The following is a 19369-nucleotide window of genomic DNA, read 5'->3' as shown; positions in this document are numbered from 1 at the left end:
ATGAAACTGAAACAATAAAAAAATTCCCAACAAAAGTACAAGAGCAGACAGCTTCCCAGGCAAATTCTAGCAAACATTTAAAGAAGAGTTAATACTCCTCCTTCTTAAACTATTCCAAAAAATACAAAAGGAAGGCAAACTTCCAAATTCATTCCATGAGGCCAGTATCACCCTAGTACCAAAACCAGATAAAGATACCACCAAAAAAGAGAACAGGCCAGTATCTCTTAAGAATATAAATACAAATATTCTCAACATTAGCAAACCAAATGAACAATATATGTTTTAAAAATCATATACTACAATCAAGTGGGATTTATTCCCAGGAGGCAACAGTTTAACATTTGCAAAACAATGCGTACCTGGGCTGCTCAGTCGGTTGCTTTCAGCTCAGTCATGATCCCAGAGTCCTGGGATCAAACCCCACTTTTGGCTCTCTGCTCAGTGGGGAGTCTGCTTCTTCCTCTCCTTCTGATGCTCCCCTTGCTTTTGATCTCTCAGTCACTCTCTCAAAAAGATAGTCTTAAATATATGTATGTTTGCAAAAGAAGGGGCAGCTAGCTGGCTCAACTGATAGAGCTTGTGACTTTGATCTTGGGGTCATGAGCCAAGCCCCACATTGAGTACGGAGACTACTTTAAAAAAGTAGAATATTAAGGGCACCTATGTGACTCAGTCGGTTAGGTGGCTGCCTTCAGCTCAGATCATGATCCCAGGGTCCTGGGATCAAGTCCCACATCCGGCTCCCTGCCCAGCAGAAAGCCTACTTCTCCCTTTTCCTCTGCTTGCCGTTCTGCCTACTTGTGCTCTCTAGCTCTCTGTTAAATAAATAAATAAAATCTTTAAAAAAGTAGAATGTTAAAAAGAATATATATTTGTAAAACAATGTGATACATCACATCAATTAAAGGATAAAAACTATATGCTCATTTCAACAGATGCAGAAAAATCATCTGACAAAGCATAACATCTATTCATGTAAAAACCCTCAACAAAGTTAAGTCCAGAAGAAACATAACTCAACATAATAAAGGCCTTATATGAGGGTGCCTGGGTGGCTCAGTCACTGGATGCCTTCCTTTGGCTTGGGTTATGATCCCAGAGTCCTGGCATCGAGCCCTGCATTGGCCTTCCTGCTCAGCAGGGAGCCTGCCTTTCCCTTTCTCACTCCCCCTGCTTGTGTTCCCTTTCTAGCTGTTTCTCCCACTGCCAAATAAATAGTATCTTTTAAATAAATAAATAAATAAAGTCCTTATATGAAAAACCCATAGCCAACATCACACTCAATGGTAAAAAACTGAGAGCTTTTCCCATAAGGTCAAAAACAAGGCAAGAATGTCCACTCTCATCCCTTTTATTCAACATAGTAATGGAAGTCCTAGCTACGGCAATTAGACAACATAAACAACCAAAATGTTAAAGAAGAAAAACTACTTGGAGATGACATGATACTCAATACAGAAAACCCTAAAGACTCTACCAAGAAACTACTAAAACTGGTAAATGAATTCAGTAAAGTTCCAAATAAAATTCCAGGATACAAAATCAATATACAAAACTCTGTTGCATTCTTACAGACTAATAATGAAGCAAGCAGCAAATGAAATTAAGAAAACAATCCCATTTACAATTGTACCACAAACAATAAAGTATTTAGGAACAAACTTAACCAACGAGGTGAAAGACCTGTACTCTGAAAACTTTAAAAACACTGATTAAAGAAATTCAAGACAATGCAAAAAAAAAAAAAAAAAAAAAAAAAAAAAAAAAAAAAGGAAAGACATTCTATCCATGCTCATGGGTTGGAAAAACAAATATTGTTAAAACGCCTATGCTACACAATCTACAGATTTAATACAATACCTATCAAAATGTCAACAGTATTTTTCACAGAACTAGAACGATCCATCCTAAAATTTGTATGGAATCACAAAATACCTCAAATAGCCAAAGCAATCTTGAAAAACAAAAATAAAACTAGAGGCATCACAACTCCAGTTACATTCCACATTATACTACAAAGCAGTAGTGAAACCGTATGATAATGGCATTAGACACATAAATCAATGGAATACAACAGAAAAACCAGAAATAGGGGCGCCTGGGTGGTTCAGTGGGTTAAAGCCTCTGCCTTCCGCTCAGGTCATGATCTCAGGGTCCTGAGGTCGAGCCCCGCATGGAGCTCTCTGCTCAGCAGGGAGCCTGCTTCCTCCTCTCTCTGCCTACTTGTGATCTCTGTCAAGTAAATAAATAAAATCTTTAAAAAAAAAAAAGAAAAGAAAAACCAGAAATAAACCAACAATTATAAAGTCAATTAATCTTTGACAAAGGAATGAATATACAATGGGGAAAAGTCTCTTCAACAGCTCTGTGAACAGCTACACACAAAAAAATGAAACTGAACCACTTTCTTATACCATATACAAAAATAAATTCAAAATGGATTGAAGACCTAAATGTGAAACCTGAAACCATAAAAATCCTTGGAGAGAGCATAGGCAGTAATCTGACATGGGCTGTAACAACAGTTTTCTAGATATGTCTCCTGAGGCAAGGAAAGTAAAAGCAAAAGTAAACTACTGAAACTACATCAAAATAAAGCTTCTGCACAGAAAAGGCAACAATTAACAAAACTAAAAAGCAACCTACAGAATGGAAGAAGATATTTATAAACGACTTATCCAATAAAGAGTTAGTAACCAGGGGCGCCTGGGTGGCTCAGTGAGTTAAAGGCTCTGCCTTCGGCTCAGGTCATGATCCCAGAGTCCTGGGATGGAGCCCCCCGTCAGACTCTCTGCTTGGCGGGGAGCCTTCTTTCCCCTCTCTCTCTGCCTGCCTCTCTGCCTATTTGTGATCTCTCTCTCTGTCAAATAAATAAAATCTTAAAAAAAAAAAAAAAAAGAGTATCCAAAATGTATAAAGAACTGATAAAATCAATACCTAAAAAACAAATAATCCAAAACTGAGCAGAAAACATGAACAGAAATTTCTCCAAAGACATCCAAATGGCCGACAGGCACATGAAAAGATGCTTAACACCACTCATCATCAGGAAAATGCAAACCTAAACGACAATGAGATATCACCTCACACCTGTCAGAATAGCTAAAATAAAAAACACAAACAACAACAACAACAAAAAGCACACACACACACACCAAACAAGTGCTGTTGAGGATGTAGGAAAAAGGAGAACTCATGTACTGTTGTTGAAATTGCAAGCTGGTGCAGTCACTGTGGAAAACAGTATGGAACAGAGATTCTTGAAAAAAATTAAAACCAGAACCATCCTACAATCCAGGAATCACACTACTGGGTATTTACACCAAAAATTCAAAAACACTAATTCAAAGGGATACACGCACCCCATGTTTATTGCAGCATTATTTTCAACAGCCAAACTATAGAAGCGGTCCATCAATAAATGAATGGACAAAGTTTTAAGAAGGCAATTTATAGAAACCAAGCTCACCTCAAGAAGCAAGAAAATTTTATTAGATAACTTGTTTTTATATTTATTTCCTCTCACTTGAGGTAAACATTTTAAAAAGTTTCCAGGCTTACAATTTTAAACTCCATCTTCTGATCCATAAGCCTCTCTGTTTTATCCCTCTTTCTGATACTGGTATTAGTTTCACTATTAGTCTCCTAATATATAAATAATACAACTAGGTGACCTTTAAGAAACTCTCAGAGATTACATAGTACTTCTCCCAAATAAAATACCCACATCAAGAAATTTTATTAAATTTATTAACAGAATTTGATACCTGAGACTCAATTTGCATAAAATATTTATATATTTTAAAAAAAAATTTTTTTAATGAAAATTTTAAGGTTTAAAGTGACTTGTTCAAGATCAACCATACTATTGCAACTTTTAGTTTTATTTCACAAAATTTAGGTATGAACCCCTCACAGTGTAGAAAGTTCCAGTTTAAGGCTATTTTTTGGTAATTTCAGGTTAAAAAATTTTTCAAGTCTATACAGTGGAAGGAATCACAATACCTTTTATTTGTCTCTTTCCTTTTGTGCTTGGTTATTTCTTTTAAGGCATATGGAAAATGACTCATAAAATGGTGTTTGAAATCAATAAGATAATTCTTTCGAAGCCACGACTCCTATTAAAATAAGCGAGTATTAGAAAATCTAAAAAAACATTTAAAATAACCAAATTTAAGCAGAAATTTGACTACTTATTAATATTCAATTATAAATTTACCATTATAATTCCCCTTTTGCTCATGATAGAAGATATAAATAAATTTTAAAATCAGAGTAAAACATTAGGGCATCCAATTCTCACCCATAGATAGTTTTGGTGCTTATTAATTATCTTTACTTGCATTTCATCTACTGTTTAAGAGAAGAAAAAAGGAGAAAGTATGATGTAAGAAAATTCTTAATTTGAACCTCTAGTGCAGGATTTGTAAAATATGTCAGAAAGTCTTCTACTTAGTGTTCTATTTATAGAAGAACTCTATTTCATAGCAATTCTATTATTTTCAATTAAAGATATTTAACATTGTCATAAAGCAATGAACTTCTCTAAAATTCTTACAGTATTCATCAATCTTTCTCTCCTACTTAATACTAATTCCAGATCACCACCCTCTTATTTCCTCCTATCCAGAGAACCAACTATGCCATTTTGCCAGGGACTGAATGGTTTCTTGGGATGTGGGACTTGAGGTGTTTAAAATAGCTGGTCACGCAACAGCTCCTTATTATCCTTTTCTGGATTCTTCTCTTTGTGCTAATCTGTAATTGTATACTCAACATGTCCTTCTGGACTTCTAAAAAGCAACTTAAATTTAACATGAATTGGAATGCCTGGGTGGTGCAGTCAGTTAAGTGCCCAACTCTTGGTTTTGGCTCAGGTCATGATCTCATGAGTCATGGGACTGAGCCTCACATGGGGTTCTGCACTCAGCAGGGAGTCTACTTGGGTTTCTCTCTCCCTCTCCTCCTCACCCCCACCCCCCATGCACTCTCTCTCTAAAATAAATAAAGCTTAAAAAAAATTAACATGAACAAACTGAACTCTCCCCACCAGCAGTCACACTGTTATTTGGACCTAAGACGGGCATTATCCTTCTCTTTCCTTCACTATGTATCAGCAGTCTCACTGGTTTATCAGAATCCAGCTGCTTCTCATAGTTCCAATCACGAGTTACCATTTTACCCCAAACAACCACTCTTACCTAGATAACAACAACAGCCTCCCTACAACAGTTCTCCCTACTTTTCCTCTTATCTTCCTCAAAAGTCAATTCTCTACACAGCAGCGAGGGTGATCTTTTAAAACATAAATCATGCTTCAAAATACAGGAGAGGGAAAGGGAATAAGTGTATATGTAGGGCAGGACTGGTTATCCACTGGATGGATGGTGTGAGGTTGGGGTCCATTTCTGCTACAGGTGGACGCTGACCACAGGAAGTTCGCTGGTGTTCTATTTGCAAATTCCACATATTAAAGTTAAAGACACATTCAGATCATGCCAGTTCCCTGCTGAAACATTCCATTGTCTTTTCATCACACTCAGGTTAAAATCCAAACTTGTTACCATGGACCATACGGTCCCACGATCTGGCCTCTGTCACTTTCTCTGACTCATCATCTTCTACCTTTCTCCTGGTGCCTCACTAGCACAGGCTTTCCTGCCTTTCCTCAAATATGTCAAATCTGTTCTCACTTTAGGGGCTTTACACTTGCTATTTCCTATGCCTAGAAGGTTCTTCCCACAGGTCTTTACAACACTTTGTCCTTTAACTTCACTGAGTGCCATTCAAAGTTGTGAAAATGGGTGCCTGGGTGGCTCAGATGCTTAAGTGCCTGCCTTCAGCTCAGGTCATGATCTCCAGCTCCTGGGATCGAGCCCCATGTCGGGCTCCCAGCTCAGACAGGAGTCTGCTTCTCCCTCTCCCTCTGCTTCTGCTGTCTCACTCAAGTGAATAAATAAAATCTTAAAAAAAAACAAAAAGGAAAAAGTCATGAAAATATTTCTGACCACCTACTTAAAATAGCTCCCACTTGGGATGCCTGGGTGGCTCAGTCAGTTAAGCATCTGCCTGTGGCTCAGGTCATGATCCCAGGGTTCTGGGATCGAGCTCCACACTGGGCTCCTTGCTCAGTGGGAGTCTGCTTCTCCCTCTCCTCTCCACTTGTGCTCTCTCTGTCACTATCTGTCTCTCTCTCAAATAAATAAAATCTTAAAAAATAAAATAAAATAGCTCCCCCCCATTCTGTTCCAGGACCTGTTCTCTCTTTACCCTGCTTTACTTTTATCTTTCTTCTTAGCACTGACATTATATATTTGTTTACATCCATCAACCCCACCAGAAGGTTAAGAACTGTGAGGGCAAGCAATGCTGCAATGATGGAATTCTTTCATCTGTGTTGTCTAATACAGCAGCCACTAGCCACATGTACCCACATGAGCACGTGAAATGTGGCTAGTACAACTGAGGAACTGAATTTTAGTTAACTTAAATAGCCACATTTATAGATGCTTCACAAATCCTTGACGTATGACTGCATCTGACCATTCTTCACAAATTCTAATCTTCATGGGGAAAAGATATCAGCACTGAGACACATAAATTAAAAGCAGCATTAAAATATAAAGCTAAGATACAACACAATTCCTATAGCAATTATAATACTGACCCTTAAGCTAGTAATACAAGACCCCAAAATCCAAAGTAAATTAAAAAGTTAATGTTAAATATTTTTTTGTTTCGGATTTTATTTATTTGACAAAGAGAGATACAGTGAGAGTGGCAACACAAGCAGGGGGAGGGGGAGAGGGAGAAGCAGGCTCCCCGCCAAGCAGGGAGCCCAATGCCGGGCTCAATCCCGGGACCCTGGGATCACTACCCAAGCTGAAGGAAGACACTGAACAACTGAGCCATCCAAGCACCCCCTGTATGTCATCTTTAAAACTAAGGATACATGCATATATCATAAATAATCAACCTCAGTAAGAACATGTACTCAACCACTGCAAATAAGATTTAATGTACCTTGAGATTTCTTTTTCAAGCAAAGATCAGAGATTTCAGATTTCTAAAAAGGTTTTTAAAAAAACACTTAGGTAAAAATGAAGTTTCTCAACTGTGCAGCAAATAAATACATCTAGCAAAACCTAAAAGCAAACAGTTATCTAAGACTGCGCCTAATTTAGATGCTAATTTATCAAGAGAAGACCTATACATTTTCTGAGAGAAGGGCTACAATCCAGGTTGTGGGATATAATTTGTATTTAAGTCCAAGGAATGCCATTTCATCCCTCCTTTAAAGTCTGAGTGTTACAGGTCACACAATGTCTTAACTACTAAGCTAAATTAAAGGTCACTGAAAGGGGAACAGTGAGAATGGTAACAAAAAATAAATGACTGCATTTTAATGTCACTGTACAACTCACATACATATTTATAATTTGTCTCTAAAATAATGGAGCTTACCTTATCCAGTTATTACAGTTAAACATAACCCATTTGCCAAGGTAAATCAGAGAATTCTACCAGTGTATGCTTTTAAATTCTATTTCTATTTGAATTAAACTTCCTTCAGTTCATTTGAATTTTAAACAGAAACCCAAATTAGTATTCTATGTTGCCTTCCACAGTCTATGCAAAACAGTCTTCTGAACTCAGTGTCCTGCATTAATGAACTGCTAATAAATACAACTGAATTAGAACAGCACAGAATAGTTCTAAAGCATACAACTTTAAATATCCATAAAATTAAGGCAGTGGTTAGGCCCCTTGACAATGTTATCTGAATGACAGTGGATGATATAAAACTAGTATAATTAATGAATTTGCACTTGGTCCTATATTCTATTTAGTTACAAATACTATTACTAAAGAAATAACAATAATTACTCGGTGTCCATATGTCACCAAACACCAAGATACCTAGAATCTTTATTTCTTAGCCTTCTAAAATTTAAGGAAAGACTAGTACTTAAAATTTATGTTGATATCATTACTTTTACTTTTTATCCCAGGTTCAGATAAATCCATTCAAGACTGCAAATAACATACTTTTCTAAAAAGCTATGTAATTATTACTGTCAGTAGCTTACATCACAGATTGCCATGAAAGACAGTAAGCTTTGCTTTCATAAAATCATACATCCTAACCCCAACCCTGATCAATTTCTTGCCAATGTATGCAATGAATTATGAGACAGGCTCAAAATCTTAGTCAATAAAATGCCATGCTATTTGAAAAAGCAATTCATGTAACAATTCTACAAATGATGGGTAATGGGATAATAGTGCTAGAGTAAGCTCTTAATACATCCTTTAATATGACTCCATAATGCATTTCAAGATTATCAAGTATTACTTTTATTTTTTTTTTTAAAGATTTTATTTATTTATCAGAGAGAGGGGGGGGGGGGAGAGCGAGCATAGGCAGACACAGTGGCAGGCAGAGGCAGAGGGAGAAGCAGGCTCCCCGCCGAGCAAGGAGCCCGATGTGGGACTCAATCCCAGGACGCTGGGATCATGACCTGAGCCGAAGGCAGCTGCTCAACCAGCTGAGCCACCCAGGCGTCCCACAAGTATTACTTTTAATTTAACCCCATTTTATGTAGCCTACTAGCTTTAAATAAAAAGAATTAAACAAAACCAAAAAACTGCATAGTCTGTTTTGTACATATGTAAACAACTTCAAAGATTCACACCTCCCTAGTCAAAAGTGCTTGCAGGAATTCTAAAAATCAGATGCTTCAAGTTTTAAAGTACTCTTCCTGCAACTGCCCTTTTTGATAGCATCCTATCATATTAATTTAACACCAAGTAACAAAGCTTGTTCTTCCCTAATTGCCCCATGGACTATATATAGTATATTCTCTATGCTACAGCACCCTAAGAAAGCTGCCACCATTCAATTCTCCCCCCAAAAAGTAGATAAAATAAAATTTAATCATCGCAAAGCATGTCTTTACTATTAGCTTTTCTAGTAAAAAACTGATATAGACTTAGAATCTTGGGTTAATTTCACTAACACCATACCCACAACTATAGCTTACCTATACACAGTAAAGATAACATTTACAAATGTTTTCTGAGGGACGCCTGGGTGGCTCAGTGGGTTAAAGCCTCTGCCTTCGGCTCAGGTCATGATCTCAGGGTCCTGGGATCGAGTCCCACATCGGGCTCTCTGCTCAGTGGGGAGCCTGCTTCCCCCTCTCTCTCTGCCTACTTGTGATCTCTGTCTGTCAAATAAATAAATACAATCTTTTAAAAAAAAAAAAAAAAAAAAAAAAAAACAAATGTTTTCTGATCTTATATCCCTTACCAAGAGAAGCAAAAAGAGCATGAACTAATCAAGTCTGTATGTAGCTTCTTCTCTGAATCATAGTAGTTTAAAAAGAACTCAGAAAAATAAAAAAATGAACTCGGGGTTGGTGATGAGATCTTCACTGTGGTCCATTTCTGCTAAAACTGGCACCATGGCACACACTGGAACAAGGTACTTAATCCTATAAAAGGCCTCCAGAAAGTAGAATGCTCCTACATAATCAATGTGCCATAACACCAATGCATTTATTGTAACACCACTGTGAATTATACCTAATAAAAAGCAACTGAAATCAAGCTCACAAAAAAGAAAAAAGGAAGGAAGGAAGAAATCAAGTTCATTAAGTTATGCACTTCACACGGCACTTAGGTGGGTCAGTTGGTTAGGCATCCAACCCTTGATTTCAGCTCAGGTCATTAACTCAGAGTTGTGGGACTGTTGAGCCCCAGATCAGGCTCCATGCTCGACATTAATCTGCTTGAGATTCCCTCTCTCTCTCTCTCCCCACTACACTCTGGCCCTCCCCCAATTCAGGTGCTCTCCAAATAAATAAATAAATAAGTGAATAAATAAAACCTTCCCCCCCCAAAAAAGAAGTTATGCATTTCACTTAAATTAAAAATATTCAGAGAATCTCAAAAACTATTTTAACTTGCAGTTTAGGGCAAAAGCAAAAAGTAAATTTATAGTTACATCATGATGTTTTAGAAAATGCATAACCAAATAGTAATATATGGATTTCTAGTCTGCCCATGTATGACAAAAGACATTATTACTAAGAAAATACCCCATTAAATTCTCACCAATTTATGAGTTTCATCATGTTGTTTAGAGAGTTTCCACAGAAGGGAAATAATATTAAGAACTTGCTGCATAACCTGCAGAGGTTCTCGTTCTATACCATTTCCAACAGAAGCAGCTAGTTGCGGAGGCACAGCTTCAATCCAGCATTCAATTAGCAATGGAATTATTATCTCAATAAATCCTTTCAAGTTTTCAGTAGATGAGAGGCCTTCATCCACACTGCCTAGTCCTCCAACCAGGTACCTAATTAAGGAAGGGCAAGAATGAAAAAAAAAATTAATGATTAAAAACGATTTTCCCTTATTTAATTTAAATATTAAGTGTAAAGTACTAGTAAAACTGAAGTTCCCTGAATTGATAATTACATTGATCAAAACTGGTAAGAAAATAAAATTCTAAAATGACAAAGCCAAGAGAAACTATCAAGTTTTACTTCTCATTAGGCTTTGCTAAAAATGAATAAATGAATTACTTTCAAATGACTCCTCCCATCAGTAAATAAAATCAAACCATGAATAACTATATGACTTTTATATGAACTTTATAACTTTTATATGAAAACTATAAAAGACAACTGCACGTCTTCCCACCATTAGCCATCAATGGTCAGTAGTTAAAATTCAACATAGGAAAACTGAGTGTGGACATAACTGAAATCCTTCTTACCGTAGCCTGAACTGTGAACTGACATTTGGCTGTGAACCCCCATTTTCATAAACCTGGATGTGCTGCTGGTCGTTGGCATGTTCCTTCCAGTTGATAAAAATGGAGTTGCTAGTGGCATGGGGATTTTCTTTTTGTTCCTGAAGTCCTTCACTTTCTCTCAACCTACTGGATCCATCTGCCAAGGCCTGAAGGAATTTACTGAGTCTCACTAAGACTTTCAGCCTCCACTGCTGAGAAGTGAGTCTCCGATTAGGATTTACAGAAAGTATCCAGGACTGGGATCTGTCTCTATTTATCAGTCCTTTGGACAGCTGCTGATGAGAAATAAGTTCTACAAAATTCTTAAGCAATATACTGCTACGGCCAGTAATTAAGGCTGGGTACTGTTCCAGCAGAATGTCCAAAACTTTCAAAGAGTCCTCCTGAATTCCTTCAGTAATGTGAGTCATGGCACTAGAGAGATGGGCACTTACCAAAGGAAAAAATGGAGAAATTTGTTCAGCTCGTATTTTGGGGGCCAGGAATTGAAGAAGTTGAACTGCTGCTAATCGTACATTAGCATCTTTATCTGTAAACACAGCAGTCACTTCACTTAATATGTTTGAAAGGTGTGCATCAATTATAAATGGGTACTGAGACAAAAGGTCTTTAAGTCCAAGAAGAGCACTTTGTTTAACCCCAGCATTGTAGTGATGCATCTGTGACAGCAAATCCTAAAAGTAAAAACAGAACATTTAGGTATACATGAATACTGTAACATTTTCAAATAAACATGCTAATCAAAACTACAAACCATAAACTAACACTCCTTAGGGAAGCTGCTTCAGTAAGTGTTTTCTAAACGTTACCTAGACTCTACTAAGAAGAGAAACACTGAGAAACTCTTTAAAATAGATTTAGTTTAGAGGCCCTTGGGTGGCTCAGTCTGTTAAGTTGCTTAAGCATCTGCCTTAGGCTCAGGTCCTGATCTCAGACTCCCGGGACAGAGTTCAGCACTGGGCTTGCAGGGAGCCTGCTTCTACCTCTCCCTTTTCCACTCCCCCTGCTACTTCCCTGCTTATGCACATAAGCCCTAAAAGATAAATAAAATCTTTAAAAATAAATAAATAAATAGATTTAGCTTTAAAAAAACATTAAATAATTTTCAGTTAGAATTTTCTCTTCTTGAAATTGACCTGTATGAAGGCTTAGGCGTGCTATCATTTGAAGTGACAGCAATCATAATTAAATTTTTTTTTTAAAAAGTGACAGCAATCATCACTATTTAAAGAACTACTATATATATATCAAACATACGGTAGGTGCATTTATATAATTTAACAGGCCTGTTTTGCCTATTTTAAATGGTTTTTCAAGGGGTGTGTGTGCCCATCCTTAGTATGACATTTGACAATTTTATTTGTGGAATAATTTATATAATTTGTGAAAAAACGTAACTTCAAATATCTTTTCAATATTATTTAATTTTCAGAGCTTAAAAGCAAACTAGAAAATGTTTATCCTCACAAGAACTTGTTCATAAATGTTCCTAACAGCAATACATGTAAGAGTCAAAAAATGACAACAAACTGGGTGGGGGATGGGCTACATGAGGAATGGGTAGGGCACTTGTGATAAACACTGGGTACTGTATGTAAGTGCTGAATTACTGAATTCTACTCCAGAAATCAGTACTGCACTACATGTTAACTAACAAATTTAAATTTTTTTTTAAAAAGTGGAAATGATCAAATGACCATCAACTGACATCTGATAATATGTGACATAACCACGAACTAAACTACTCCTCAAAAATACAAAGAATGAAGTACTGTTCTGACAGATATGGTGTAACATGAATGAACCTCAAAAACATGCTAAATAAAAGACCAGTAACAAGAGAGCACATATTATTCCATTTATATTAAGTGACCAGAATCAGCAAATCTATATAGATAGCAGGTAGCTTAGTGGCTGCCTAGAGTAAGAGGAAAAGAATGGGGAGTGACTTTTTTTTTTTGAAATTCATGTGACAGAGAGAGATCACAAGTAGGCAGAAAGGCAGGCAGAGAGAGAGAAGGTGGGGAGGCAGGTTCCCTGCTACACAGAGAGCCCAATGCGGGACTCGATCCCAGCACCCCGAGATCATGACCTGAACTGAAGGCAGAGGCTTAACTCACTGAGCCACCCAGGCGCCCTGGGGAGTGACTTCTAATAGGTACAGGGTTTCTTTATGGAATGATTAATATGTTATAAAATTAGATTACAGTGATAACAGCATAACTCCATAAATATATTAAAAACTACAAAATAGTACATTTTATTTTAGGTAAGCTCCACGCTACACACTGAGCCCACTACAAGGCTTGAACTCATGACCCTGAGACCAAGACCTGAGCTGAAATCAAGAGTCAGACACTTAACCAATTAAGCCACCCAGGCACCCCTGGAATGGTATACTCTAAATGGGTCAATTTTATTATGCCTAAGTTACATTTCAATAAAGCTGTCAAAATTTTAAGCAAAAGTACTGCTCAAACTTTAACTTCACATATTTACAATGAACCTATAAGTTATATGCTATGAGTTCAAAATGAGTAAGACAAGATGTTCATGAACTATAAAAACAGCTGGAAAACTGTGTCATCAAAAGCCTGATACATCAAAAAGTTAAACATAAGAATTATTTCCAGAACATATATTAAATTATCAAATAGTTATACAATGAAGAAATCACTGTGGGTTTAGTTGAGCAAGTCTTTGTAGAGGAGGTGGGAAAGCTTCAGTGGCAACTCAGATTTGGTTAACAAAAAAATTCCAACCATCAGCCATCTATAAACCCTCAAAATTAAAACAACTTTTCACAAAAATCATTCTAGATGACTTCAAAGAAAGTATGATTTTATCAAAATAATATTTACGATTTACCTTTATGTTAAGCTTTCTATTGTTTGTTGGAAGAGCTCCATCTTCTTTGAGTTGCTCAGGCAGATGTATAGTCTTAGTTTTAAAGTTTGTAACAGTAGCATTTTCTAACTTGGGTTTCTTTTTACCAACTTTTAGTTTTACTTTTTGAAAATCATCTTGGCGTTTTCTTTTTTTGGTCATTCTTCAGTGCTATAGTGAAAAGAATTTTAAAACAATGGGTTAAAAAAAAGAAACTTAAAAGAATAAAGTGTTTTCCAACATTTACATTAATTCTAAAATTTATTTCAAAGACAATCAAGAATCAGAGCCAATAAGAACTATGCCAAAGGATCAAAGTATCAAATGGAAAATACCTTTACCAAGAGGTATACCTTAGCCAAGAGACACTGTAAAGAGGAGTCATCAACAGTAAGGCAACAAACCTCCCATAGGTTTGTGAAGGGTTTCTAGCCAAGGAATGTTCCTCAAGCAATTGTGCTAAATACAAATCTTTGGAAATAAGGTCCCACCTAGGGTTTGGAGGGAGTGAGGGGGGGAGAGAACACATTTGCTCCTGGCCCCTCCAAGTCCCTGAGGAACCTCTACTAACAAAACTAAGTTTTTAAATGCAGCCTGTAATAGTCAGAAGTCATTTCATGAACCTATGGGGCGCCTGGGTGGCTCAGTGGTTTGGGCTGCTGCCTTCGGCTCGGGTCATGATCTCAGGGTCCTGGGATCGAGCCCCGCATCGGGCTCCCTGCTCCGCAGGAAGCCTGCTTCCCTCTCTCTCTCTCTCTCTCTCTCTCTCTGCCTGCCTCTCTGCCTACTTGTGATCTCTGTCTGTCAAATAAATAAATAAAATCTTTAAAAAAAAAAAAAACATTTCATGAACCTATGCTGATGTTTGAAAAAAGTTTAACATTCAGAAATATGTAGCAAGGAAAGTTAATGAGCATTTCATGAGTAAGGGAAACAGGGTATAGATCAGTAGAGAATAAGCCTAGTATAGGCAAAAATGAGAGAGCAGTATTTTGAACAACAGGGTAGGTTCAGATTAGATATCCAAAAGCAGGATAAAAAGCAGTATAAAAGGAAATCTACTGTTAACAGAGGGGTAAGGAACAAAGACTAGCTAGGCCATTGTAATAAATAACTTGGGCATAAACATGTCATCTTGCACTTCCCCCTCTATACCACATTCTTTCAACTTACATCCAAATCTTCCCATTTACACAAAAAAACTTTGATCTGTGCCTCCTATCCATTCCCAGGCCACTTCTTAAATTCTTTATTTCTACCCTAGGCTGTTTATTAGTTTCCCCCATCAGTATGCTTCCTTTGTTTTTAGTGTCTATTCCCTAGCCCATCTGCTGGAGTCACAAGAGAGATCTTCCTAAACACAAACCTGACGAAGGCTCAGGACTTTGCAGCTATTCTTTTACTTCCTTACAGTAAGAACATAGCATGTCCTTCCTAACTTCCTCTCCACCTTTATCTTCCCTAACATTTATCTAAAAATTAGCCTCCTATACCTAGAACCAGCCTCAACTCTAATTGAAACCTCTTCCAACATGCTGCAAAAATAATGAATTCTGTACACCCACTGTAATAGGTAAATTGCCTCTGAAATACGTAAAACTTCTCCTGGTCTACCATAATCATCCTATGTCCAGGTATTTTTTTTTTTTTTAAGTCACAGTACTATAAGTCAGAGTCCAAAAAATTTGAGTTGAATGAAGTTTTACATTTTTTTTTAAGATTTTATTTATTTATTTGACAGAGAGAGATCACAAGTAGACAGAGAGGCAGGCCGAGAGAGAGAGAGAGAGAGAGAGAGAGAGAGAGAGAGAAGCAGGCTCCCTGCTGAGCAGAGAGCCCAATGCGGGACTCAATCCCAGGACCCTGGGATCAAGACCTGAGCCGAAGGCAGAGGCTTTAACCCACTGAGCCACCCAGGCACCCTGAAGCTTTACATTTATTGTGAAATAAAATAGCTTGTGCAAGACCAAGCAGCTCAAGTTCCAGGAATCCAGAAGCCAATGACCTATAACATTATATCCAAATTTACATGATTTCAAGGTTTTAATACATTAGAGCCCCTTGAGGTAAGTAGAATTTGGCTACATAGGTTAAGAGCAGATTCTAGAGCCAGACTGATTCAGTTCTTATCCAGACTGCCACTTTCTAGCCGTAGTTAAAAGTGTGCCACAGTTTTTATTCACAAAATAGGAATAATAATACTTACATCATATAGTTATTATGAGGTAAGATTACTAAGAAACAAATGAGTTCCTATTTGTAAAACTGCACCTGGCACTGTCAAATATATATAAGAACAAACATGTATATTTTCTTTCTTTCTTTCTTTCCTTAGAGAGAGACAGTGAGAAAGAGCATGAGTAAGGAGAAAGTCAGAGGGAGAAGCAGACTCCCCATGGAACTGGGCGCCTGATGCGGGACTCCATCTAGGGATTCCGGGATCATGACCTGAGCCGAAGGCAGTCGTCCAACAAACTGAGCCAACCAGGCGTCCCAAACATGTATATTTTCTTCAAGTCTCAGGACCAGTACATATCAAGCACAGTATTAAATGCATTATGTACATTAATTAGCATTCAATTTTCACAAAATCATGTGAGCAAGGTGGTACTAAATCCATCTTAAAGATGTGGCTCAGAAAGATCTGTCAGACCTGTATTAGGGAATTGAGGAGGGACTAAGGGCTCTGAAAAATCAGCTTTATGTTATACAAACTGGAATTAAGGTGAGGACTGCAAACCGAAGTGGCAAAATGGTTTCTCATTTCATTTATACCAATTCCAAGTATTCATCCCACCCACACCTCTATTCTAGTTTTTTAAAAAATGGTTAAGCAAAGCATAAAAAGAATATTCACCCTGCCTCTTTTAATTTAAAAAAAGTTTTCATTGATTAAGCAAACATTTTGTGAGCTTTCCCTACAATTTTATTACTAGCTAGTACCAAAGATGAAAATAAATGGTACAAGACAGAAAAATCAAAATGAATTAACCCCAATTCAATCTTTAGCCACTAACTACCTCACCTGTGGCCAACATACTCACCTGTGGCCACATACAGCCTGTCAAGCTTATGTCCTATTATCCATCACTTTGTATCAGTCACACTAATTTTGCTGTTACGAAAACTAAGAGGGCTGATCGCCATTCCTTGGCTTTTAAAGCTGGTATTATTATTTTTGAGTGCACAGAGACCATTTTTATACTAGGAATTTTTAAAGTTCTATTACCTATTTGTTATTGTCACTTTAAAATAAAGATTTTCAGAGACGCCTGGCTGGCTCAGTAGGTAGAGCATGCAACTCTGGATCTCAGACTAATGAACCTGAGCCCCACCTTAAGTGTGGAGAAGACTTAGAAATAAAAGCTTTTAAAATAACTAAATAAAATTTTTAAAAATACAGATTTTCATAGTACGGCACAACAAATATTTCGACTAAGCCACTTAAACAGTAGCCGGTACTGAACAGAAGGTGCAAACTCCAGTCTCAGGGGATAAACTTGGGACATCGCTGGACCTCCTACGCGGGTAAGCCCCTGAAGTTCTAAAACTGAATTTCATATATTGCAATTACAGGTCTCCTAATTGCAACACAAAGGAGATTCCAGAGTATCAGAATTTCGACCGAGTCAAATTCCAGCTAATCTGTCTGCCACCCCATCACCCTAATTTCCAAATTCTTTCAAAAAAAAATTAATAATGCATACTGCAATTTTCTTTAATAATCTCCCCGCCAACCCCTTACTCTCACGAGTTCCTCCCAACTCTACTGAGGGGGTCAATCGGAGAAACCAGACTTCTCAGAAAGTAGATGCCCCAAAGTGTGCCCAATCCGAGAACTTCCGATGACGCTCTGCTCCCCCCCCACACACCTGGACGGCGACAGGGCCGTGCAGCAGACGCCCGCTCATCCCCACCACCCGTCTTGGTCCAGCAGCCCACACGTGAAGAGCCCCGTGGACGGGAAGAACGATCGTTCCTTCTACTCCTGCGGCCCGCGGTCAGGAACACAGTCGAGGAAGCGGGGCCCAAATCAAGGCACACCGGCCTAAAAGTCTCCGAGACGCGAAACCGCGCGAACCCGCCCAGTCACTTGCGCTTCAAAAGCCCGCGGGGTGACCCACCCCCGCACTGCCCAGCTCCGCACCCAGACCCCGCTCCGCACGCAGACCCCGCTCGGCAGCAGCGCCTCCGGACGGCCCCCGGGGCGCGCAGACCAGCCACAGCCGGCCTGGCCCGCCTGGGCCGCGAACCGGGGGGCAACGGCTCCGCGCGCCGTCCCGCGCCCTGGGAGGGCCCGGCCCGACGGGCGGCGGCCGCTCACCTGAGGACCCGGCCGGGACCGGAGCGCGGAGGCACAGGAAAAGAGCGTCTGAGCAGAAGCCCAAGGGGTGACGGCGTGCGCCACCGGCCTCAGCCTCTCGTCCCCGAGCGTGTTTTCAAACCACCTCGTCCTCACGCGGCCGCGTCTCCTTCCGCCGCCCGGAAATCAGGGCCCCTCCCCCGCCGCGCCGCGATCACGTGACCGCGGCCCGCAGCCGCGCGCAGCCGGGGAGGCGGGAGTGGGAGAGGTAGGCCCCGCCCTCGGGAGGAGGGGACCAGCCGGAAGCCCCCTGCGCTCGGGGAAGCCGAGGGAGCAGAGCGCAGGATCCGAGGACAAAGCTAGGCTCTAAGTCCGGCCCCGAACTTCCTGGGCGTGCGTGGTGGGAAGGGGTGTCGCCCTGGTTACGGCTGCTGGAGAGCGTACCTATTCTCCCCTCGTTAGACCGCAGTTCCGCAGACCCGGAGCCACCTTCAGAGAACAGAAGTTGAACTGAATTGGGAAAGGGAAAAGTTTCAGACTGCTAGAACCATAGAATCCCTGAGAACTTTAACCTGGATGGAGCAGTGAAGAATTACTCCACAGAGGGCAAGATGCACGCCGTAGCTAAAGCCTGAAAGTCTTAGCGGAGGATTTTCCCTGATAGTTCAGTATCTGAGCACTGAGATTGCTGCTACTGAAATTAAGTGGGCCCAGGGAAGTGAAGAGAGAAAATGAATGCCTAGAAAGGGGATGAGAAAGCAAGGAGAGTGGTTCTTTGAAAGATACCCTTACCTAAGACTGGCCGGAGGGGTGAAGGAAAGTACTGGCTGTGGATTTGAGACCTTGATTCAAATGTGTCTCTACAGCTTATCAGATGTAAAACAGTAAAGCTGACAACCATATGAGCCTCAGTTTTACGAGCGGAGACACAAGCCCTGGGACTAAGAAGATTCCTACTCTATGACCAGAGATAAAGCAGACCCAGATACCCACCTCTCTTCCCTGGCAACGCAGCCGTACTACCACAATCTGCCTTGCATCCACCGTAAACATACTTTGGAGAGTCATCAGCATTATATGGTATTACATGGTTTTAAAAGTTATGAGACTGGGTGGCTCAGTTTGTTAAGCGGCTGCCTTCGGCTCAGGTCATGATCCCAGCGTCCTGAGATCAAATCCCACATCTGACTCCTTGCTTGGCAGGGAGCCTGCTTCTCCCTCTGCCTCTGCCTGCCACTCTGTCTGCCTGTGCTTGCACTCGCTTCTCTCTCTATGACAAATAAATAAGTAAAATCTTAAAAAAAAAAAAAAAAAGTTATGAGACTGGATCAGAAGAGGAAAGGCTTATTGCT

The 19369-nt window shown here is 39.4% G+C and overlaps 1 protein-coding gene across 2 annotated transcripts in view; it reads right to left on the bottom strand.

Moving 5' to 3' along the window:
- The window catches only part of TEX10 (testis expressed 10), an 84167-nt gene extending 65956 nt beyond the window's left edge, over positions 1–18211 (bottom strand). For both annotated transcript variants that reach the window (XM_059411194.1, XM_059411195.1), the window contains exons 1-5: positions 18039–18211; positions 13697–13885; positions 10790–11502; positions 10123–10366; positions 4009–4121 (exon numbers count right to left, since the gene is read on the bottom strand). In XM_059411194.1, coding sequence (XP_059267177.1) covers positions 4009–4121; positions 10123–10366; positions 10790–11502; positions 13697–13876 — 1250 coding nt within the window. In that variant the 5' untranslated portion in view covers positions 13877–13885; positions 18039–18211. The remainder of the gene's footprint in view (positions 1–4008; positions 4122–10122; positions 10367–10789; positions 11503–13696; positions 13886–18038) is intronic.
- Positions 18212–19369: the final 1158 nt, after the last annotated feature.

The sequence above is a fragment of the Mustela nigripes genome, chromosome 9 (genome assembly GCF_022355385.1).
Source record: "Mustela nigripes isolate SB6536 chromosome 9, MUSNIG.SB6536, whole genome shotgun sequence".
Taxonomy (NCBI): domain Eukaryota; kingdom Metazoa; phylum Chordata; class Mammalia; order Carnivora; family Mustelidae; genus Mustela; species Mustela nigripes.
Note: the sequence above shows the minus strand (reverse complement) of the source record. Positions and strands in the feature narration are given on the sequence as shown.